At 33.4% G+C, this 23,266-nt stretch overlaps 3 protein-coding genes across 5 annotated transcripts; 1 reads left to right on the plus strand and 2 right to left on the minus strand.

The window, feature by feature from the left end:
* The first annotated feature begins 481 nt into the window (after positions 1-481).
* On the plus strand, positions 482-4,494 carry LOC123196712 (L-Ala-D/L-amino acid epimerase). 3 transcript variants are annotated; one of them, XM_044610804.1, is made up of 7 exons: positions 486-1,003; positions 1,835-1,945; positions 2,129-2,345; positions 2,545-2,878; positions 3,015-3,076; positions 3,209-3,281; positions 4,055-4,494. In XM_044610804.1, coding segments are annotated over exons 1-7 (1,242 nt in total). In that variant the 5' UTR covers positions 486-559; the 3' UTR covers positions 4,056-4,494. The 3 variants fall into 3 exon arrangements, with proteins under 3 accessions (XP_044466740.1, XP_044466738.1, XP_044466739.1); XM_044610803.1 differs by lacking the exon at positions 4,055-4,494 and having other exon boundaries at positions 485-1,003; positions 3,209-3,285; XM_044610805.1 differs by lacking the exons at positions 3,015-3,076; positions 3,209-3,281 and having other exon boundaries at positions 482-1,003.
* Positions 4,495-10,170: 5,676 nt separating this feature from the next.
* On the minus strand, positions 10,171-15,088 carry LOC123195743 (kinesin-like protein NACK1). Its single transcript, XM_044609563.1, has 15 exons — positions 14,924-15,088; positions 14,393-14,669; positions 14,192-14,278; positions 14,008-14,108; positions 13,732-13,848; positions 13,529-13,610; positions 13,370-13,437; positions 13,218-13,277; positions 13,003-13,127; positions 12,643-12,841; positions 12,432-12,542; positions 12,245-12,337; positions 11,186-12,145; positions 10,765-11,087; positions 10,171-10,666 (listed from the first exon to the last, which is right to left on the minus strand). The coding sequence occupies exons 2-15, from the start codon at positions 14,631-14,633 to the stop codon at positions 10,339-10,341; spliced, it is 2,895 nt and encodes a 964-aa protein (XP_044465498.1). The 5' UTR covers positions 14,634-14,669; positions 14,924-15,088; the 3' UTR covers positions 10,171-10,338.
* A 1,397-nt stretch (positions 15,089-16,485) lies between these two features.
* Positions 16,486-21,394, minus strand: LOC123196603. Its single transcript, XM_044610658.1, has 6 exons — positions 20,658-21,394; positions 20,024-20,235; positions 18,314-18,605; positions 18,135-18,220; positions 17,966-18,057; positions 16,486-17,170 (listed from the first exon to the last, which is right to left on the minus strand). Exons 1-6 carry the CDS (start codon positions 20,937-20,939, stop codon positions 16,956-16,958), a joined length of 1,179 nt encoding a protein of 392 aa, XP_044466593.1. The 5' UTR covers positions 20,940-21,394; the 3' UTR covers positions 16,486-16,955.
* Positions 21,395-23,266: the final 1,872 nt, after the last annotated feature.

Below are 23,266 nucleotides of genomic sequence, written 5' to 3' on the forward strand. Positions count from 1 at the left end.
AAATATTTTTAGATTTAAGTTTAATCAAATTAATAATTTAATAGAGTTAATAATCAAATTTAACTTAATTTAACTCAAACCCACCTATTAAATACATGTCATAATTTTATTTAGGTGAATAATACTCTCATATATATTTATTTAATCATAGATCTGACCACCAATTCGTCGGGTCTGTATAAAAACAAATTTGAAAACAGTGTCGGCAGCTTAGTGATATTTTTAATAATAAATTAAATATTTATTATTTATTTTATATATATTAAAAAAATTAAAATCGGGCAGGTGGGTCCACCGAAGCAAGAATCAAAAGCAAAAGCAAAAACAAAAACAAAAACAAAACTGTGGGCCAGCTAAATATATTTTTACTTAAAAAAACAAAACAAAAAAGCTGCGATTATAAAAAAAAAAATGAAAATAGAAAATAGTTGACTCAGGGCACTCGCATGAAAACAATCGAAACAGCGACGGGGAATATGACATCTTCAAAACACTTTTGCAAAGCACTTGCTTTCTTTCATAGTCAGAATCTCAATCAAATCAAAACCCTGATAGCCAAATGATCTCACTTGGATTATTTCTTCCTCAAACTCCAAGCCTCCGCATACCCATTTGCAAAATGGCAGTATCGTCATCTTCAGCATCAGCGGCCCCGCCAAGACAATCTACAAGCTTTGGCTTCAAAAATTTGACACAGACCCTCATTGTTGATGTCCAGAGAGCTGAGAACAGGCCGTTGAATGTGCCATTAATTGCTCCTTTTACCATAGCCTCTTCAAGGCTCGACAAAGTGGAGAACGTGGCCATTCGAATAGAGCTCAATAATGGGTGTGTTGGGTGGGGTGAGGCTCCTATTTTGCCTCATGTGACAGCTGAGGATCAAGAGACTGCTATGGTGAAAGCTGGCGAGGCTTGTGAGGTTTTGAAGAAGAGTCCAGCCATGGCTCTGGGTTTGGTTTTTGAGAAGATTGCTGCTTTTCTTCCTGGTCATCAGTTTGCTTCTGTGAGTGTTTCTTGAGATTTTTAGTGTTTTTTAAATTTGGGTTTGATTTAGTTATTGAATTCTTTGTGAGGATGTTGAAAGTTCTGGTTTTTTTACGGTTTGGTTATTGCTTTTAGGGTGTTTGGTGTTTGTATTTGATTAAAGTTAACTGCTTGATTGGTTTTGTTTGAATTGTGAGTTAGTACATGAGAGAATTTTTAGCTCATTATACTTGGTACATCGCTTGCTCTAATTAGTAACTCTCTAGTAAATCCAAACAAAAGAAAGCACAGGATTTGAAACTTTTTAATCGGTTCTACTTTTATCTTTTCTTTTCTTTTTACCAATTTTATGATTGGATCACTTGCTCTGTTGGGACTTGGGCCACTAGAAATGATTGGCTTTCAGTTGTATTGTTGCTGGTAATGAAAGAGAGATTTATTCTTTGATGAAATTGAAGTACAAAGTTTGCACATTTTTGAATTAGTTGTCGTGACTGAATTTGGTTTCTGGCTTAAAGGAGCTATATGCCCCAGTATAAATTCATGAGGCACTCTTGTACAAACTCGTTATGGTTCTTTCAAAAACAATCTTATTCCTCTATGATGGACTTTTCATGTTTAATTCTGCGAAGAGTTTATGCCTTATTTTGCTTTCAACATTAGTTATCCATTTATAGATTCCAGCATTGATACAATTCTTACAAGAAATTTAATGGCTGGGCAGAGTTTCCAATAGTTATATAAAGTTCAATGGAAATTTTTGGTTTTTCTTTTTTCAGTTTGATACCTCCATCTCTATAAAAATTGAAGTCTTATCACTGTTCTTATCAAAATTTTCTTGCAATTGAAGGTTAGGGCAGGTGTTGAGATGGCACTGATTGATGCAGTTGCTAATAGCATCAGCATGCCTTTGTGGAGACTTTTTGGTGGAGCTACAAATAATATAACCACTGATATAACAGTAAGTTTTTTTTTGCTGCATACTCACTGTAATCATCCTTTTGTGGAGATACTTATCTTGTAGAAATAGGATCAAAATTAGGGGTTTGGTGATTAAACTGCAATCTAGATATATGTATACTTTGTGGTAAAACAAGGCAATTAGAAACTTCCTGTAGTTGCCTCACCTATTCCATATTTGCAGATTCCAATTGTTTCCCCAGATGAAGCAGCCAAATTAGCTTCAAAGTACTGCAAACAAGGATTCACTACTTTGAAGCTTAAGGTGGGAAAGAATCTGAAGGCAGACATAGAAGTTCTGCAAGCGATACGTGCAGTCCATCCTGATTGTTCATTCATCCTGGATGCCAATGAGGGTTACAAACCCAATGAAGCTATTGAAGTTCTCGAAAAATTATATGGTAAAGTGTGGCATACCTGCTGTAAACAAAAATGATCATGAAGAAGAGAACTATTGGCTTGTGCATGATCTGATATTAAATCTTTGTTTACTTTTTCATATATAATTTAACAATTCATTACATTTCAAAACTTCTAATTATTCGAATGCTAAATGCCTATGATTATTAGGGCTTACTATAGCTATATTCTTTCTTTCAGAAATGGGAGTGAGTCCAGTTCTTTTTGAGCAGCCAGTGCATAGAGATGATTGGGAAGGTCTTGGTCATGTTAGTCATATTGCCAAAGACAAGTATGGGGTATCTGTTGCTGCTGATGAGAGCTGTCGGGGTTTGGATGATGTCAAAAAAATTATAAAAGGAAATCTTGCCAATGCCATTAACATTAAGCTAGCAAAAGTTGGGGTCCTTGGGGCCCTTGAAATTATTGAAGTGGCCAGGGCATCTGGATTGGACCTGATGATTGGTGGTATGGTTGAAACTAGACTAGCCATGGGCTTTGCTGGCCACCTTGCAGCTGGCCTTGGCTATTTCAAGTAAGTATCATAATCCTCTTTAGTTGAAACAGTTGTTTACATAAACTTGAATATTTATGTACGAGTTCCCATTTAAGTTGATCATCTACACCATAAAATTATTTTTTAAGTTTTAAGTAGCATGTGTTTGGTACAGATTCATTGACCTAGATACACCTCTACTTCTGGCTGAAGATCCTGTTCTTGAGGGTTATGAAGGTATTCTCAGCATAACTTCTGAACTTGACAATGTATCTGACTTGGTTTTACTATTAAAAAATTATCCTGTACCTTTGAACATCATAGTTACATGATTCAACAGTTTAATAATCCCTTGCATATTTTGGCTAGTGTCTGGCGCTGTTTACAAGTTTGCGAATGCAAGAGGTCATGGTGGCTTCCTTCATTGGGACAATCTTGCATGGTAGGCCATAGTTTACAACCTAAGACCACTTGTAACTAGATATGTAATCTTAATTTTGTGACAAAACTCATAGATCAGATTGATCTGTCTCTTCAAAAGTGAGGGTTCAAAAGTTGGGTTAATACGTTTTAAAGTTTTGAAAATTTTGCATTGGCTTTCACTTTACCTATGAGGTGGGATTTGGGGGATATGTATACCGGTATACTCATGTATGCTTACAAATTGGCAAAAACTTGTTGAGCAGAATTTGGTGAATGGTTTAGTGAATTGCCAAAATCTTCCAGATGTTCTTGACAAGTGTGGACTAAGAAGTTCCCATCCTTTTAATTTTACTTCACAAATTGGCTCAAGTCACTGTTTCTGAGCATTAGCATCACTTTCATATAGATCAGATTTGTACACCATTTATCACATTGAATTGTCCATGCTTAACAGTTAACTGTTAACTGTATCAGTACTTTTCAAAATTTTGGGACAGAAAACTAAACCATGGAATAAGTCTCTCCTTACTTTTGTTAAAACCCCAGGTGGCCTTTATAATTAATCCTGCTGGACCCTAGAAATATTTTGCTTGTGACCATTTACATCTTGAAGCTGTTTAGAAGTTTGGTGTATTCTTTTGTCTATATTGGACCTGTTCCATGATTTTATTACTAATTTGGGCACTTCCATAATTTTATTACATGTACTTGAATTTCATTGTCTATCCCCTTTATGACATCTTTGCCATTTTCTTGACTTCACTAATGCTGACCATACCAAATTATTTGCAGAAAACTTGGTTGCTTTGGTAATTCTGGAACTCTAAGCTGTCAGCAGGTTAATCTGATTTTTCAGTTTGACCATGCTCGTGGTTAATAATAATGCCAGCCTCTGATTTTTGGGGATTGGTAGCAAGTAAATAAGCGTGACATCAAAGGTCCTAACTTGCTTGGTGTTTGGAGGTAAGAGTTACAGAACCATTATTGCAACTTGTATTATGGGTTTGGAGAAAAGATATTCTTCAATGGTTTCTAGTGCTGCAGTGCATAGTGTTGTTTGTTGAGTTTTCCAGTCCAATTAACACATGATTGGTTTAGAACTGTCTGTCTACGGTATACCATGTTTCATGAATAATTCTGTATTCATGTTTATCTCTATTTAATCTCTACGAAATCCTAGATGAAAACTGTTTAACTTTTGATATGAATTTTATCTTCGTGAATTTGTGCCAGATGTCTCTTAATCATTAAGCCAGAGGCTTTCTATAACCTTACTGACAATAGTAACTCCTTTGATTTGATCAACTAATTTTCTCAGCCTGCCGCTTAAGGGAAACAATTTTTTTCCCCTTTTTGTATGAAACAATAACTTTTCAATCTTGTGAGTCTATTGTATTGATCTTTTTTTTTATTCTTTTGATCTAAACTGAGGGCCTTTTTGCAGAAATGATAAATTATGACTTTTTTTGGAATTGTAATTGCTTGGCCAAGTTTTGTCTATTGACAATTCTGCCATATCTGCATTTACATCTCCATGAACATTGCCATGGTCAGCGAGCGTTCCTTGGACGCAATAAACCCATCGGTCTTAAGATTAAACTATTCCTTTACATAGACTTTACAATACTTTTTCAATTGACGTTTGTTCTTGATTGATTGGGAATGCTTGAACATCCCACATCGTTTGAGAATGCTAATTGTGAGCTTCTAAAGATTAATAATGCATCATAAAACGAATGATACAAGACAATAAGCCACTTCACTGTCTATGCAACACTTACTAGATTTTACTCTACAAACCTCATTCAGGGTAATTTGTCATCTTTTTCATTTTGAACCAAACTAAGTAGAGTTTAGAATTAGGAGTGGATTTGAGTTGACCTGGTTCGGGCTAGAATCCATCCTTAGCTCAAATGAAATGAACTCAAGCTAATGGCTCAAGCTCCAACCTGGCTCGGGTTTTAGGGTTTACCATCAATTTTTCACCAAAGCTCTTTTTCTTAGATGATTTTTTTTTTCTCCTTTTTCAGTGACTTGTTATCTTCTTTGACATTACCATCCACTGTTCCAGCCAACTTGACCACAAACTCGAGCTCGCTGTTCGGGATTCTAGCCTAGCTTGAGCTTGCCTTTGTTGGTCTCATTTCGATTTGAATCTAAACCTGATTAGAATAACATTTATCTTGAGATTTGCCATCAAAAGATATAGATGTGATTTTTCTAATAAATATAGTACATTGCATTTATAATATGAAATGCAATATTTTAATAGAATAGAATCTGGGTTGAATGCAGTGTGCTAATCTTATATGCGATCAACAAATCAAGATATATTATATCAGTCTTGCATGATTTACATGTCTCTGAGGAGACTGTCAAATAAATTTAACCTGTATAATTGGCTTGTGGCAACAAAGATTTTCTTGCAATCCTGGAACTACAATTGTAGAAACTTTACTGGACCATTGATGGAGGAAATGCCAACGGAGAGTAGTTGCAGGGATGTGGTAAAGAGCAAGCAGAATGTAGTTAAAACATGCTAATAATTGCGGCGCCTTCCACTTTAATAAAGTAGAAGTCTTTGCGTAAAGTGTGAAGATATAAAGTTAAGTTTGGCATGATTTATTCATGGCCTACATCATGATGTCAAGCACTCTAATTTTGACTTAAAAAATGGGAGCAGAGAATCCAGAAAGATTATGAAGGTTGAGGGTGGATTTGAATTGGATTTACTTGTGCTCTCCTTGGCATAAGGGGAGTTGAGTTCTAATATAAGTTTGATTTCGATAAATTTTAAAGAATATGAGTTCAAGCTCGAGCTTAATACAGTGGATGATGCTTGAATTTAGCTTGTATGAGTTCGGAATTATAGATACAAGCTTGAGTTCATACGAGATGAGTTCAATAAACGATATCATTTTGATTTTATGTTAATGTAGCAAAACTAAGTCATTTTGCTCTGTTTATATAATGTAACATTGACATAAAATAAAGTTTTTCTTAATTAGTTAAAACAATGTTTTTTATCTCTATATGCTAGCTGTCTGTGAGCTTATGGATCGAGCATCTTTATAACATTAGCTTTACTTAAATCCACTCTTAATCGAGACAGACTAAAAATTACTTTCCCTAAATCTTATACATTAGAGAAAAAAAAAACCATAAAACTATATACAGATATTATAAGCACGGAGCACTTTATGATATCTTGAACAATTGTTTGACTCAAAACTAAAACCAGTAAATAAAAACTCAACAATGATAGTTGGAGTAGCAAAAGTGGGACACCCAAGCAACGAAGAAGTAATAGGTTTAAAATAAACTACTAATTTATTTGACTCAATAGTTATTATGATTTTTTTTAATTTTGTCTCAGGTTTTGTAGAGAGACTTAACCGTAATAATATAATATAAAACACTTCTATCAAGGTTCAGTAAACTCTAAAACATACATTAGTAATATATCAATACAAAACATATTATTTATGAATATGTTACTATCTAAGGGGGCGTTTGGTTGGGAGATTGTAAGATTACCTTTTATTCCCTTGTTTGGTTTGTCAGTAATAAAAGATTACAGTAATCTTCTATTACTAATGCTGATGTGACAGGTAATATAGGTGGTAATCTGATTACCATATTTACCTTAGGTATTTAAAGATTACTGAAGTAATCTTTAGTTTATTATAATTATATTATTATTTATTAATTTTTTTATATAAAAATAAATTTATTTTTAATTAATATGATAAATAATATAAAATATATATATAAAATAATTATATTTAAGGGCATTTAAGTAAAATAATTTACTAGTAATATTTTATTACCTTTAACCAAACACAATAATTATTTATACCTATCAAATTTTATCAAACATAGCAATAATTTATATCCAGTAATCTTTTAAGTACTCTATCTTCAAAGTAATCTTTCTATTTTGGTAATAAAACATTATCCAAACCAAACGTCTCCTAAGTGTAATGTTTGAGACTCAGATTTCACATCCGAAAGTAGACTTTTGGAATATAGTTTATATGACTAAACAAAGGCATACAATGAGCTTGAATGATTACAATCATGATCATATAAATGTCAAAAGTGCAGGTCAAATTATGGATGAGAACATGCTTCATGCAATATCACCGAAAGCAACACAGTGTGTGTCTTGGCTCCACTTTCATGCTCAATTGGGCTACCGCAGTTAATCATTGTTAATCTCAGGTTAATCATGGTGGATTTATCAGGCTTGCTGGGAGGACAATTTTTTTATTAACTTAATTTAGTGATCAGAAGATCATGAAATGAAGAGTTATTGATGCAAAGTATATGAGTGCACACTTGCAATGATAAGCTTCTCAGTTGATTCTCATACCAGCATTCTTGTTATCATGCTAGCGTGCGTTTCACAAATCAAGTAGCCTGCAACAAAACTAAAACAAGAATGATTAATTATCCAAATTCTATAAAGAGTTATCCGAATTCAAGAAGTGCAGATTTTTAGAAGGTGATTAAGGAAGATTTGTAGTGGCAGCGGAGGGATTAGGCTAATAGCTAGACGTTATCGCATAGTCCTCATTGATCTCACATGGGGGCAGGGGTATGAACCTTCCAGAAGTCACTTAAGCAAATACAACGGTTAGGACTCTACTCTACCTGCTTTTACCTTGTTTGAACAAAACAAGGTAAAACCTATAATTATGTGTACTAATATATATTGAACAAAACTATGTGTATTAATAATGTGTACTAATTTGTATATCAATGATGATATATGATTATATGATTGAGTGTTATTTTATTTTTGATTAAAAAATTATTCAATCACATGGTCAGATGTCATTATTAATATATAAATTAATACTCATTATTAAGTCAAACTCCAGGTTTTTAACAATTGCTTTTACCTTGTTTACCAGCCCAAATAATGGTGTAACGGTGGGAAAATGCTTTCCATTCTTGCTTTTCACCACTTTTCCCAGCTATAAATTAGCATGGAAACCAAGCCAAATGGCATCAATCCCACAAACACAAATACGCAAGCATTGACAACCTTCCCAAATTAGTGAAAATGAAGGCATCATATGTAGCAATTTGGAGTCTTCTAGTGCTGGTACTTATGGCTGAAGCACAGGTTTCAATGGCAGTGACATGCAGCCCAACACAGCTGAGCTCTTGTGTGAGTGCCATCACATCCAAAACTCCACCATCTCAGCTATGCTGCAGCAAGATCAAGGAGCAAAAGCCTTGTCTTTGCCAGTACCTCAAGAACCCAAACCTGAGCAAGTTTGTAAACACCCCAAATGCTAGGAATGTTGCCAGCACTTGTGGCACTCCCTTCCCAAAGTGCTAGATTGATCACTATGTATAACCTTTAAAGGTCCTTTTTCTCTCCATTTCTCTCTGCTGCACTGCATTGCTCTGCATGCATCTTGCTACACGGTCTTAAGAAAATGTTGGAGAGAAATTTAGATGAATTTTATTACAATAAGTCTGGTGTGGTGGTATATTTTTAATGTGGAAAGTGTAGTAGAGGCCTTAGTGGTAATGAGAATAATGTTTGAGTCTTGGTGTCTCATGTCACCAATGTCAGTCTCTGGTGTGCTTCTGTTGTATCCTACTAGTTTTTGCAATGGCAGTATTTCATAATCAGAATTAATTATCAGTGTCATCTCTAGTATCTCTTTGTCACATTGCACGCAAAAGATTAACTCATTAGATATGGTGTTGATTCCTAGCAATAAGGGCTTGTAACACTCAAATTGTATGGTAAGAGATCCGTAACACTTATAAACAAATTTGATATCGATAAAACATGAGAGAGATATTAAGTATAACTTGGGGATGATAAGACAATAGTGGTTAAAAAATTAGTAAGCTTTTAAACTACTAATACGTGTTTTGGATAATAAATTTTAAAAGCAAACTCACGATAGACTGTCTAGTAAACAAAATCATAAGAGATTTGTAACACTCATAGATGAATTCGATGTCAACAAAACATGAGAGAGATGTTAGGTATAGCTTGGGGATGATAAGATAATAGTGGTTAAAGAGTTAGTAAGCTTTTAAACTATTAAAACGTGTTTTAGATTACAAATTCTAAAAGCAAAATCATGATAGACTGTTTATCTAAAACGGACAATATTTTTACAGTAGGTCAAAGCATTGGACCAGTATGTTACCGGGTCACAATCGAATGATTATGCCTTGTGATAATGACTAAACAGACAAGCTCCTATGGTGTTTCATGTGAATATTAAGCTGATTATGACTGAATAGACAATCACCAAAGACATGTGAACAAGCGATCCAGTAACATAAAATGTAGTCTCAAGTACTTATTATAAGACATGTAGCAGTAAAAATGAACAATAACACTATGTGCACCCATTTTTTGTACACAATTTGTGTACACAGATGAGGTGTTATCATGTGATTGGATGTTTCTTTATCATATGATGACACATGTTTTAAAATCACCTAATTATATGATGACACATCATTGTGTACATGAATTGTGTACCAAAAATGGGTACACATAGCATTGCTCAAAAATGAAATGCCAAAAGCCATCCTTTACTGCCGTAGCTCATCTAACAGAGTATATCCATATATGTTGCAATTTGCTCATGAGCATCTGTGATTCTAACTGATGAAAAGATTCGCAAGATAACTGATAAAGCATACCAACATTTAACAATGTCACACTGAACTTGGTACAGTCAGCATCAATATTCCAGGTATTTCATCACATCTGACACTTCTAGGAAGAATGGAAGATAAATATTAGTGCAAGAATAAATTACTTACTTGATTGACATTTTTGACCAATCTGACTTTTGTAAGAACATGAATAACAATGCAGAAACCTCGGAATCTTGGAGAATAGATGAGAAGATTTCATATGAAAAAGCAAATGAATTAAATTCTATTATTGAAATTGGAAAACTACAAAAGGAACTAATGTTCCCATCAGTCACACCTTGGTGAAAAGAAGTAGAAATTCGGAGAAAGACCTCGCAATTCATTTACATGGACAAAATGGGCAATACTTACAAAAAGAATGTAGTTTCTCACAAATGTAGAAGGTTTGCAATAGGGTTCCAGCCCATAATCCACGGCCTCTTATCTGTTGGTAAAGCAAAATTGAGCTCAAACATCTCCTTTGACATGTTGCCACCTTCACAAAATCCTACAAGCTTTGCCACTATCTCAGCACTTTCCTGTACATGCTTGGCATCATGAGGATCTGTCCAGAGCTTGTTTACAAACTGCAGCCTTCTCTGTTTTCCTTCAAGCGGGACATTCCATTTTATATACAATGAATCTCTCTCTTCCTCTGTCAAACGCGAGGTCAACCTCTTGGCAAGGAACTCCCTCTCACGCTTCAATGCTCTAATACTGCAGAGAAAGAACAAAATAGTTAATCGAATTTCTCAATATGTTTCTAACAGCTAAAAGAAACACAGATATTTTTTCATCAAGAGAAAGACTATTACCTTGATGCAAGAGAGATGGTGGGTTCACCTCCCACATGAGCCGGGCTTGCATTTCCTAGTTCTGACAAATGCTGCTGCAACCAAGTCAAGCGCCTAAGCTCCACTTCCATGTATATTTGATCAGCTGGATCTCCCTTAAATAGCAAATAAAATTGTGTCCTATGAATGATGGAAACAAAGCACACTTCCCATAACTCAATTATAAGCTGCCTCTGCTCCTTAAAAGTTATATGCCATGCAACTTGGGGTTCCTGTGGATCAATTGTATTCTCTTCATCCTCCAAATGATATCCAGCTGCTTCATTTGCTTCCATCTCAAGCACCTAGGGGCATCACAAATGCAGGTTCCTTCAGTTTATGGAATGAAAATGTAAGAATAAATTGAAATATATTTGATGTTTACAAGAAAGAAATTACATACCTGGCAAACAAGTAGCTGTTTTTGGTATTGCAATTTTGCCACACGTTCTTTTAGTTCTGTTACATATGCTCTTATGCTTCTTACATTCTCCTCAGCTGCATTCTGAAACATCTTCTGCATTTTCTTCATATTAACTGAACTTGAACGCCGATAACCTGGAGTGCCTTCCTTTGATGATGCATCTCCACCTTCCTCACTCTTTGTGGGAGTTTCTTTCTCAATTTCTTGCAGATTATCACTGGACATCATATCATCATTCTCTGGAGCTCTATTTTCAATCTCAGAATCCAAAATTTGTTGGGAAGTTGATAGAGGGGAGCAAGGAGATTTTATAAAATTTTGCCGATTGACAACATTACTTGCTGCTAAAGGAAGCAATTTTTTCTTCTTTGATTGACTCTTAACCTTGGGAATCGCTTCAGTGTCAGATTGTTGAATATTATTGCTTGGAAGAGACATTACTAGTTTATCTATAGACTTCTGAACATTTTCCAGTTGCTCCTCAAGATCTGCGATGGTGCTGCCCTGTGAATGAAGTCTTGTTATTTCTTCCCTGAGATTGGCACTAACACTCTTATTAGGAGCAATTACACTTTCAACTTCAACTTCTTTTGGATCTGACCGAACAGAACGCATTTCCCTTATTTCTGCTTGCAGCTTAGCAATTGTCTCAGCTGCATCTTGATTGCCCAGTCTATGGCAAGCTACTTCCTTATGTAGCACTTCAAGAGCTCGATTTGCTTCTTCTCCAAGCTGTTCTTGAAGGTGTTCAAGCTTGCGAATCTCATGCATCAGACTGAAAGGAGCAGCTGATGATTGCCTTATAGACTGCCTTAACATTGCTTTCCTCGTTCTCTCACCATGGCCAAGCTCCTTGCCATCAAAAGTTGGTGGCAATGCATCAGAGTAAGAGAGACACTTCCTCACTGACGGGCAGGGCATTTCTACTGGGTTTGGAGCCTGAACCATTATTATACAAAAACGAATGAGTAACTTGTAATTGACCATAAAAAGGGAAAAGAGCCTGAAATACACAGAGAGGGAGAGGGGGAGAGAGACCTGCTGGTCCTCCTGAAGTTTTTTACGCAACTCATCCACCTGAGATTGTGCCATATCTCTTTGGCGTCTTAGTTCTTCAATTTCCATCTCCATCTAGACATTATAATAAGACAATAAGAGCTTAAGTATTAAAATTTGTTATTCTCTTTTAGTACTCAACCAGGCCAGACCAGCATGGGAATTCTACCTGCTGAATTTTCAGATCTTTTTCCCTTGATGGATCAGGTGTTCGTAGCTCTGCTTCCAATCTTGCTACTTCCTTCTGCAAATGTTTCACTAACTGCTTATCTGAAACAACCTAATGAAATTTTCAATGAAAAAGATTGAAGTTAGTTCTCAAGGCGTTATATGCAATTCACAAGAAAAACTACTACAGGGTAAGAATAATGAAGCAATACCATGTTCACATGTGCATTATTTGTCACTTCCTTTGCTCGGGTGGCAAAAAAGAGAGTATTTCGAGATTGCTCAAAATGGCTTAGAGCTGGACTTAAAGTGCAAATGATTGCAGTACGTGCATTCCCACCTAGAGAGTGTTGTAATATACGAGTAAGCTTCGAGTCTCGATAGGGAATATGGCCACTTCTTTTTCCAACACTACAGATGGAAACAGTTCACCAAGGCAAAAAGGAAATCAATTAATTGCTTGAAAAATATAATATCAATTTTACAACAATTTAGAAAAGATTTCTTTCCATTACTATCACTCAATTGTTATCAACTAGAAGAACAGAAAATTTTCAGTGGGAAATCCTAACCTGAGCTTTCTGATTACAGTTGTCAGAGTCATCAAACTAAGGTTAATATGGCAGCCTTCCCTAAGCCTAGCACCATCTGTATGTGTCTGTGAGGCTCGTTCACTTCCAGCTAAATCCACAAAGTTCTGCAAGTAATTGTTCCAAGAGTAATGATCAGAAAATATCACAATAACACGAAAGAATAAAAGAAAGTTGAGGATTTCATTATTTCTTACCAAGCTTGCAACAAAAGATCTCACACAATCTGAATTTTCTCGGAGAGTGCTTTCTATAATCTGCATTTTCAATCCAAAACCTCACGATAAGTTACTCTGAGAAAATTATGATCTCCATTTTAATAACAGAAATAACAGTCCCTAAAGCTTACCAGCCTTATTATTTGGTGTGACCGAGAGCTAGTATCATTTAGGGCTGTTTCACCAACTTGCCTTTGAGCTGCAATACACAAATTAATAATTAGTCAACTACTTAGCACATTCTTGAGAAGATAGCTGATTCAAATCCAAACAAGAGCTTCACAAATTACCTTCACAAATACTGATCAGATGCCTTAAGTGCTCATCATTATTTGCCCTTTCCTCCACTAATTTCTCAACCACAGTACCTTTCTGTAAACAAAGATTGTAAAAAATACAATGAATGATCGGAATAAGTAGGAAAAGGGAAGATAAAAGTTACAAGCATAAGCGATTCAATAGTACAAGTAAAAAGAATTTACAAAAGCAATACCTCTGGGTCATCTAGAAGCTTGAGATTGCGGCCAGACTCTGAATTTAACAAGTCCCTAACATTCTCATTATAGATTTCTAGCCCAGAAATCTTAATTGTAAAATCTCTCTCCGGGGTCTGGATTTATAGACAAAAATATATATATATCAGCTTAAACACACAACCTTCTCTTGATGAGATCAGTCTCATTATTGAATCTGATTTTGAAAATCATATCTTCATCTTCTATCAACCAAATTAAGTGAAAAACAAACAATTGATTCTAATAAATCTCACATTCATTATATGGCTGTAGATATCATTAACAGCTTTCTCCGTTATTCCTCTCATGGTATATGTCTTCCCACTGCTAGTTTGCCCATATGCAAATATGGTAGCTGCAATAACCCCAAAAGTACATAAATTAATTTGCTAAAAGTCAACTAACAAACATGTTCAGATAAGGTTACCAGTTCATCACCATTGATACCCATCAAAGCAGACAAAGCAACATTCTTTACTCCTTCATATACAGTTTCAGTTAAGCAGGAAGGCCCAAATACTTTATCTGTAAGACCAAAAAAACATCCATCAATAAAATTAGCCAGAGGTAAAATCCCAGTATCAGAAACAGTCTCCTGGTAACGTTACGGAATCCGTAATTCAGTGCCATACAACTCACCAAATGTAAAAGAAACCGGTTGGGGCACACGTTCTTGAGGTGGCGGTTTATGCACAATAGTGTGATCATCAACACATTCCCAAGCCACTTGGTCTTTGGCTAGCAGCTCCCTTTTGTTAAGCGGCCTTAACCTTACGGTAACTACAATCTTCTCTTCACTAGCTTTTGGGCCCCCAGGAGTGGACACTGGTGTCGCCTTCTCTATCTTTGAAGCTGGGGTTCCTGGAGTTCTCGCCGTCATCTTCTTGTCCACTTTAAATTATGTACTTAAAATGAGCTGCATGATCAAAATCAAGTTTCCAAAATTCAAAAACAATCGATTGCTGCAAATGATTGACAGATAAAATTCTCTAAAAGGAAATTTCATAAACAAAGAGTTTTTCATAAATGGAATGTTTTACAGCAAGAAAATATGATTCTGTACAAGGAAAGAAATTAGATTCAGCTTAATACCCATTTCCCATTCACTTCTAAAAGGAAAGTAAATTAATAGGATCAAATAAAAATAAAAACGTAAACTTTTATCCTCACATGAAGAATAAGTGAAACGGCGATCTGGGTAAAGTTCAGATCTGAACAGCGAGCTTGTAAACACAGAGGGAAAGAGAAATGGAATCGGTAATGGAGCGTAAGACAGAGAGAGAGGGGGATGAAAAGGGAGGCTTCAATTTTGTGAAATGAAATGAAAAGCTGTTCATGAGTAAGTGTGTGTGACCAATGGGATTTGATTTTAGGATGCCAACGGCTAGTTTTAAATTTCTCGGGAGATTTGTTTGGTTTTCTCGGGTTTGTTTACGTTTCGTCATTTTATCGCAGTGAAAGCGGCTCTTTGTTTGAAGTTTTTAACGTATTTGTCCTTAATTATTCTTTTAATGCCAACAAAAGACAAAAAGAGTAACAATAATAAACAGCTTCAAATGTTTATCGTTCAATTCGAATTAGAGTTTGACACTTGTCTTTCTCAGTATATCGTTTATTAGAAATATTTATCCCTTTAATTCTATTCCCCATATTAATCTAATAGTATATATTATTGTATTATATAATATCATATAATAAAATTTGTAAGAAATAAAATAATTAAATAATTAAAAACTATAACTGATAATTCATCATTTTAAAAAATATTATAAACATCTTTAAAATTTTAAAATTTTTCACATACATTACTATTATATAATTATTTTCTCTAAAAAATATATCAATTCGTATTGATAATATATATTATATTGTATCATATGATATATCTACTATATTATACTAATTATAATATATCTCATAATATATATCATTTTTTATTTATATCGTATGATACTAATAATTATACTATTTACCAAATTGACTATTATAAATTTATTTAAATATTATAAATTCGAATCAAACTTGAATAATTTAACTCAAATTTAATTAAATTATATTAAAGTTAAGCTTGAGCTCTATTGAATGAGGAAGCTCTTGGATGGAGCTTGTACTGAGTCCAAACAATTATTTTAAATTCCATTACTTTAAAAAATATATATATTTAAACTTCATAAATTACACATTTATCAATCATCCTCTATTCAAAAGAAAATAGTAATATTTGAAAGGTGTACGTGTAAAACCTGAAATTTTTAAAGATTTATTCAGATTTTACTCTAACTGAATTGCAAACTTGCAAGTTCAACAAAACACTCACTAACAAAATAGAGCCGCTTTCATTTGTTTGTGCTTAGCTTTCTTCAATTCCTCCCTTTCCAAGGGTTTAGGCTTTTCAACAATTAAATTTTAACCAATAATTGAGCACACAGTGATCAAACCATATATCATATTGGGTATTAAAAACTTAATTTCCATATCATATATCATATCATAAAATTTATCCTTTTAAAAATAATAATTAATTATAATTATCTTATTATTATCTTAAAATATATCAAAAAACCTGTTAAAAATAAAAAATTTATCATTCATACAATACGATACAATATCGTATAATTTTAAATATATATTATAATACATATTATTTTTTATATATATCATATCATATGATGCTTACCGTTTGTTATAAAATATTAACACAAACCCACGATTTCTAAATGCAAAAACCAAAGAGTTCAATATTTTCATTTTTTTCCTTCCCTCCGTTATTCAACTATTGAACAACAAAGTTAGTACATCAAAGGGGAGACACCAGCCTAATATACAAAGAAATAAAAATCCCAAGGAAACCTATAAATATAACTATTTTTTCACCTCCCATCATAACATTAACATATAAAATTTACTCAAATTGGCAGTCATATTCATTTTCACTTGCCTCAATTCTTTTTCGTCTTTGATTTCTTGTCTTATCTACTACCCCTTTTATGGCTTCCTCTGATGCCATGAACTTCCACTCTTTTACTCATTTCTTTCCCTTTTTTTTTTTTTTTGCCCTTTCTAGTATTCACTTTTTTTAACTTGTGAACATTAACAGGAAATCTGAATCATAAAAACTCCCGAAAGTATTATGCCATCTTAATGCTGAATCTTTTAAGGCACTTGGCGCATAAATATTCCATGCAATCAATAATCACTCAAATCACCTGTGGTACATTCCATGTGAAGTGAAGAACTGGAAATCTGGGTGGTTGACATGAAGCTGTCTCAGCCAGTCCTCTGCAGCCTGCACCAGGAAATTTGCTGATTGATGCTCACTTACTCCATTTTGTGTCCACATTGATCCTTTGAATTTATAGGATGCCATTCCAAAAATAGGTATGGAAATCTTTGAGACAGCCTGGCTAGTTCCGCTTCCTGCACAAGTAATAATCTGATTCGTCATATAATATCACAACAGAAGGCAGGATGAGTCTATTTGAATTTCTTGCAACAAACTTTTTTACAAAACTGAGCGGCGCACTCTGAAAGACATGCTAAAGTATATAAATTTTTAAATTAATGGGTATTTTAACAAAGTAATAAAATGCAAGGAATGGAAAACGATAATTAAAATTTGCATCTTCCCAATGGCACAATAAAGATGTCACTCATGAGACAGCAAATCATCAGGCTCAAAAAAGTAAAAGCAAGTTCCTCCTTCCTCTGAAGAACTAACAATTTGCCAACATAGAAAGTTCGAGACCTCAAATCATTTATGAATAGGTATTACAAATAATCGTATTATGGATAAATCTTCAAGTCAATTGTTAAGATTCATACCTTCTAATTTCAGTTTGATATATAACACGAGACAATACATTATCACAATGCATATCGTATGATATGCAAGGTTTAATTGAACTATGAAATTGTTTGCTAATTTTTTCTTGTAAGAAAATTCTATATTAGTTACACTTGTTAAATTGATCAAACTTGAGCAGAAATTTGGCCTACATTTCATCAACCAAGGTCAAGGTAACCAGTTCAGTTTCTCTTATCATTTTCTGTTCTTTTAATTTGTTTAGTTGATTTTTGTGAGATGAAGTTCAGGTTCATTTCATAGCTATCACGCCAAGCTCAAAATTGTGAGTAAGAAATGAGGCTAGGGAATTGAAAGGTTTATACAAAATAGATTTCCTACCCACCATAAAACTTTCATGTTAATATTACCTCTCAAAGGCGTGGAAAGGGAATGGTATGTCAGAAAGCAAGCATCCAAATCTTTTAAAGTTGGCCCTGTAGGTATTCTGTATATAGGATACCTACAAAAAGTCCAAGACAAGAAATAAATCCATCTGCTATGCACAGCAAATAATTGTAATGATCACACTAATACTACCATGCCACAGCTATCCAACTGACAGGCAGCAAATCGCAACTTTTTAATGTATTCAGCCCAGGAAATTGGTATGCCAGATCTGATATCTGTCACAATTAAAAAGACAAAAAAATAAGGCAAGGGATATAAAAGTCGGACAAAAATTTACCAAATGATAAAGAAACGTGCAAATAAAATGCCTTGTCAGCTAATGGTTCACGGCTATAAGGAGTATCTTGCTCAAGATATTCAAACAAAAGGTGGCCTGGAGAACTCCCACTTTCACTATCATCACTAGAAAAGCCTTCTTGCATTGCATTGTTTTCATCACTTATTGACAAACGGCCCATTCTAGAAGGAATATCATTTGTTAGATTATAGCAACCCTGCTGCACACTTGAAAATTTAACGCCTTTCTCAGATTCATAATCGCTGCTTCCATCACTAGTTGAGTCCCTGTAGTACTCACCATCACTATCCTCTACAGCAAGCCTGCCCATATAATCAAGTCAAATTTGGTGATAGGCTAATAAGCTATGACATACACAACAAAAATGAAACCTACATTATCAAGGACTGCATGGGAATCTGCTTACTTCAATATGAATTTGATTAAACCATCACAAATGAAGATGCTTTGTCAAAGTGTTAGAAGAGATATCTTTATTTACAGGATTACAAATGCAACACAATAAAAGCAAATATAACAGGTTTGAAATATTAAGATGAAAAACAATTATTTAGCCCTACTGTAGCTCAAGAAGCAATTACGCAAAGTTAAACCATGAAAATATAAAGAAATATTCTATGGCCCAACAGTGACATCGAAGTATTCACTTTGCCAACTGGTATGTTAGAAAATGTTATCCAGTAGATTCTTTTACATAAGTAAAATCATTCTGATTTAGCTGACCTATTCAAGAAAAGGCAGACTATGTCTTTCGGCATTGGAAAGCTTCTAAAAGTAATGCCAATAGCCATATTAACAGTTTTGAATTTCTTCAGTTTCTTATACCTTTTAACCAGAATATAAATTTGCAAAACTTCGCACCATTACATGTAATAAAATAGATTTTTCTCACTTCTCAACCTTCAGGTAGAAACTGAACTAATCTATTAAGCATTTTTCTTCAAACAGAAAATTGGGGACACTAAGGAGTTAGTGATTGCATGAAGAAGTAACTCCAAAGTTAACGGGTAAATCAAGGACGGATAAACACAAAACAAAAGATGTAGCATTCAAGTTCATGTAAGCTACAAATCAGACAGCTGCACTTTGTGAAAGATGAGTAAATGGAAAAAAGGTTTCCTAAACTAGGCAACATATGGAAACTGATTAAATTAATAACACATTCAGCTATTTTGACTGATTGGAAATTAAAATAAAATTAATATATTCAACATACACGACTAAACAAATGGCAGCTGGAAGAATAGCAGCAGCATGCAAAATAGAATAATATATTATAAAAGTACATCTATCCTTTAAACAACGAGCACAATGCAATATTTCAACGAAAACAATTTAAAAAATGGATCAAGTCCTCACTTAGGAGAACAAGTAAAATATGCAAACCAATATAATTCTTCTACAACACAAGCACTAGAGCAGGACAAATAACAAGCAGGAAAAATGGTATTTTAAAAAAGTGAGAGAGACGACACAGGTGATGAAGTACAAGAATTAAGACATTACTCATCATGATTAAAGGTTCAGAAAACCTAATCATAACTATACTTCCATTGCCCATATTATGAAGATCAATGAACAAACACAATATAATCACAGGAAATATCAAAAAAGGATATCCAACCATAGTTGCAGCTGAAGCTCAAACAAAATATATTCATATAGCTGAAGTCCATATCGGCCGATATATGTACAAACAAACATAAGATAAGACTAATACCTTGACATAGCAGCTGACTGAGTAGATTCACCGTACAATTGGATTCCTGACAGATAAGGGACATAGTATTGAATAACACAATCACTCTGATCAAGTACCAGAGGCACTCCAGCCCCATAGACACTCCATTCCTTAAAGGACTCCCACAGATCACCCAATGTGAAGTAAGGCTGAAACTCTTCACCGCCAGTTCTCCAACTTCTCACTGTGGTCTACACAAACACAACAAACACAATTTACTAAAAATCCAGAAACTATAAAGATAGAAAACCAAAAACTATAAAACTAGTTGACAAAACACAGGGATACGAGGAAAAAACCATAAGAATAATAACTGTAGGCTTCCCTGCTTACGACTACCCACAATACAAATCTCTGTATAACTATAAATTCATATTAGTTAAGCCAAATAATCACATAATGCCAGGCTAACCAGAGTTTTGACAATTTTAATGTCTGCATATAAAGAAAATCACAATTCAGCAGATTCAAATTCTTCTATGCATATAGATTGAGGAAACAATTCATCAAATAATTTATCCCTACCTTTACTGCATTTTCTCAGCAATTAAATTAACATAAAAATAAAGGAACCATCAACTTAAAAATTAAATTAAATTAAATTGAAATCAACCTTAGATAAATATTGAGCCGGTACGGAAGGCCTGGTGAATTTCAAGAATCTATCAAGGTTACTAACAGAGACTACAGATGGTTCAGGTACTGAAACGTCACTTGAAATTGAAGGCTTCACAACACTGTCTTTGGTGTTTTCCGGTGATACACTCTCATTTTCGCCACTTTTTGCTGCTGCTTGTTTTTTCTGCAATTGGTTCTGATTCCTTCTCGCCTTCACAGTCATGTAAAACCGATCCTCGCCACGTACACGCCTGAACTGTAAATTAGTTCCCAACATACTTCCTCTCCGGACTTCTTCGGCTCTCCAGAAAACGGAGGAAAGTACAACAACAATAATATATTACAATATCTCACCCTTTTTCGATATTCTCCTACAAATCTTTCGTTTTACTCGAGTAAGAATACAAACTCTATCAAATCAACGAGATTCAAAACTACAAAAGAAAAAAATTATTAAAAAAAACTCCAAATCTTATCTAATTTTCCAGCGATTTCTCACACTTCCTCAGGAAAAAAAGAAATAGAAATCTTAAATTCGATTTGAATCCAGGAAACCAATAATCTAATTCCAATCTCAATCTAGAAATAAAAACGACGACATCTCACAGTCAAACAATGAGGTCGATGAAGAGGAAAAAAATAAAGAAGAAATTGAGAGAGAGAATTTGAATTGGATGAATGCAGGGAGAATGAGATATGTGTGAAGAAACAATTGTGGGAGGGAAGAGGAAGACTGAACGGGACTGTATTTTTAAAGCAAATTATTTTAATTATTATTAAACAGCTTACTATAATTAATTATTAATATCTAATTATTGTAATTATTTTATTACTTATTTGGCTTATGCTAACTATTACAACCACACACAGAGGATTCTACCCCATCCACATGCCAATTTTTTGTATAATTTTTTAGATAAATAGGAATCTAATTCCACGTGGATAATTATAAATATATAAAATTCTAAAAAATAAATTAAAATTTAATATTTATGATTTTTTGTCAAATTTAAAGAAGGAAAGTTTTGTAAGGAGGCATGTGATTGGTGGATACATTGACAAGAAAATTGTACAAGGAAATCACACGTGCAGAAAAGAGTAGGTAAGACACGTGCGATAAAGTTCATTTGCAACAACTCATTCAAGCTGCAATAAATAAAGTAATTTATTTTTTCTTTTTTGTTATTATTTTAATTTTAATTGATATTTTCATTTAAATAATTAAATTAAAATGAGTTATTTTCCGCTAGTTTTAAATTTACTAACAAAAAAATCAAAATATAGTTAAAATTTTTGGTCATTTTGAACAGTTAAACATGTGTCATTTTCCAACCCTTGAATTTCAAATTTTTTTCAAAATTATATATTTAAAATTAATAAAAAAGTGAGAATCAAAATTGTTAGGATGAAAATATTTAATAAAATGCAAACACAAAATTACTCTCATATATAAAATAGTTTAATCTATTAACAAAATAAAAAATACAATATCACTCTTATATAATTTATTAATCCGATCTTCGATTAATCTCAACTAATTTTTTCACTAGATCAATATTTGGTTCGAATACAAAAACCATGCAATAAGCTATTTGCATGATTCATTGGTTCAGTATAACTAAAGCATCGTGTTGTCGTTAACATGAATTAAATCTCAATATTATATCATTATATCACAATTTTGTTTGATTATACATTGTTTAAATTTTTATTTGATTAAGGGTGCGGTTAGGTTTTTTCGATAGTTTAAATGGACGGTATTAAACAAATAAAAGAACAAATCAAAAAAGAATAGAAACAAGATTTATGTAGGTCCAAGACAAATTTAGACCCCTCCATGCCTTTGGCCTTTTCTTTATGAAGTGCTCAAAAGTATCCAACAAAGGTGGCAATTATTTGAAAATGCTTCACCATTTGACTCAAATTCACATTCATATTCTATCTCAAAAGTATCCAACAAAGGTGGAATTGGTTAAGCTAATCCTTAACTTCGTTGGAATTGATAATATTTTATTATCCCCATACAGTTTGACATTAAAAGATTTGAACGGTAACATTAATTTTGTTATAATTTTATCTTTAGAATAAAAATATCTTTCCTTTTAATTAAAATAAAAGTAACATACAAAATATTTTTAAAAAATTGACAATAAGATAAAAACTTTAAAAAAAATAATCTAATTGAAATGTTAGATTGTTATTAGAGTTGGATTCAATTCGAATTGGGTATAAACATTCGAGATCAATTTGAATAAAAAAATTCAATTCGAAATCGACAAGCTTAATTTTTTATAACTCGAACTCTACTAAATTTGTAAAATCAATACTCGAAAACAACTTGACTTTGGATTTGATTTAAACTAAGCTCAAATTTGAATATTTGAATTAACTAAAACTTGGTTGGCTTAATCCGAGTTACGATTCATGCTTAGATTACATTCAACCCTAGTTGTTATCACTGTTTATTTTATTGATAAATTAATCCCTACAATTAACAATATAATTATTTTGGAATCAATTTCTATTTGTAATACAAACAAATAGCTATACAATAACTTTATTCTATTCTTTTATAAATCAAAAATAGGTGAAGACACATAAAAG

This window comes from Mangifera indica, chromosome 14, assembly GCF_011075055.1.
Source record: "Mangifera indica cultivar Alphonso chromosome 14, CATAS_Mindica_2.1, whole genome shotgun sequence".
NCBI lineage: Eukaryota > Viridiplantae > Streptophyta > Magnoliopsida > Sapindales > Anacardiaceae > Mangifera > Mangifera indica.

Excerpts from the sequence above, each read along its gene's own strand:
- LOC123195743 (XM_044609563.1), bottom strand. The coding sequence starts at position 14,633 with ATGACGGCGAGAACTCCAGGAACCCCAGCTTCAAAGATAGAGAAGGCG. Across the intron at positions 13,611-13,731 it reads AGCTTCTAGATGACCCAGAG|AAAGGTACTGTGGTTGAGAA; the intron begins GTATTGCTTTTG and ends CTTTGTTTACAG. Across the intron at positions 13,128-13,217 it reads GATCTTTTGTTGCAAGCTTG|AACTTTGTGGATTTAGCTGG; the intron begins GTAAGAAATAAT and ends AATTACTTGCAG.
- LOC123196712 (XM_044610803.1), top strand. The coding sequence starts at position 560 with ATGATCTCACTTGGATTATTTCTTCCTCAAACTCCAAGCCTCCGCATA. Across the intron at positions 1,004-1,834 it reads CTGGTCATCAGTTTGCTTCT|GTTAGGGCAGGTGTTGAGAT; the intron begins GTGAGTGTTTCT and ends TTGCAATTGAAG. Across the intron at positions 1,946-2,128 it reads ATATAACCACTGATATAACA|ATTCCAATTGTTTCCCCAGA; the intron begins GTAAGTTTTTTT and ends CCATATTTGCAG.
- LOC123196603 (XM_044610658.1), bottom strand. The coding sequence starts at position 20,939 with ATGTTGGGAACTAATTTACAGTTCAGGCGTGTACGTGGCGAGGATCGG. Across the intron at positions 18,221-18,313 it reads GTGAACCATTAGCTGACAAG|ATATCAGATCTGGCATACCA; the intron begins GCATTTTATTTG and ends TAATTGTGACAG. Across the intron at positions 18,058-18,134 it reads AGTTGGATAGCTGTGGCATG|GTATCCTATATACAGAATAC; the intron begins GTAGTATTAGTG and ends GACTTTTTGTAG.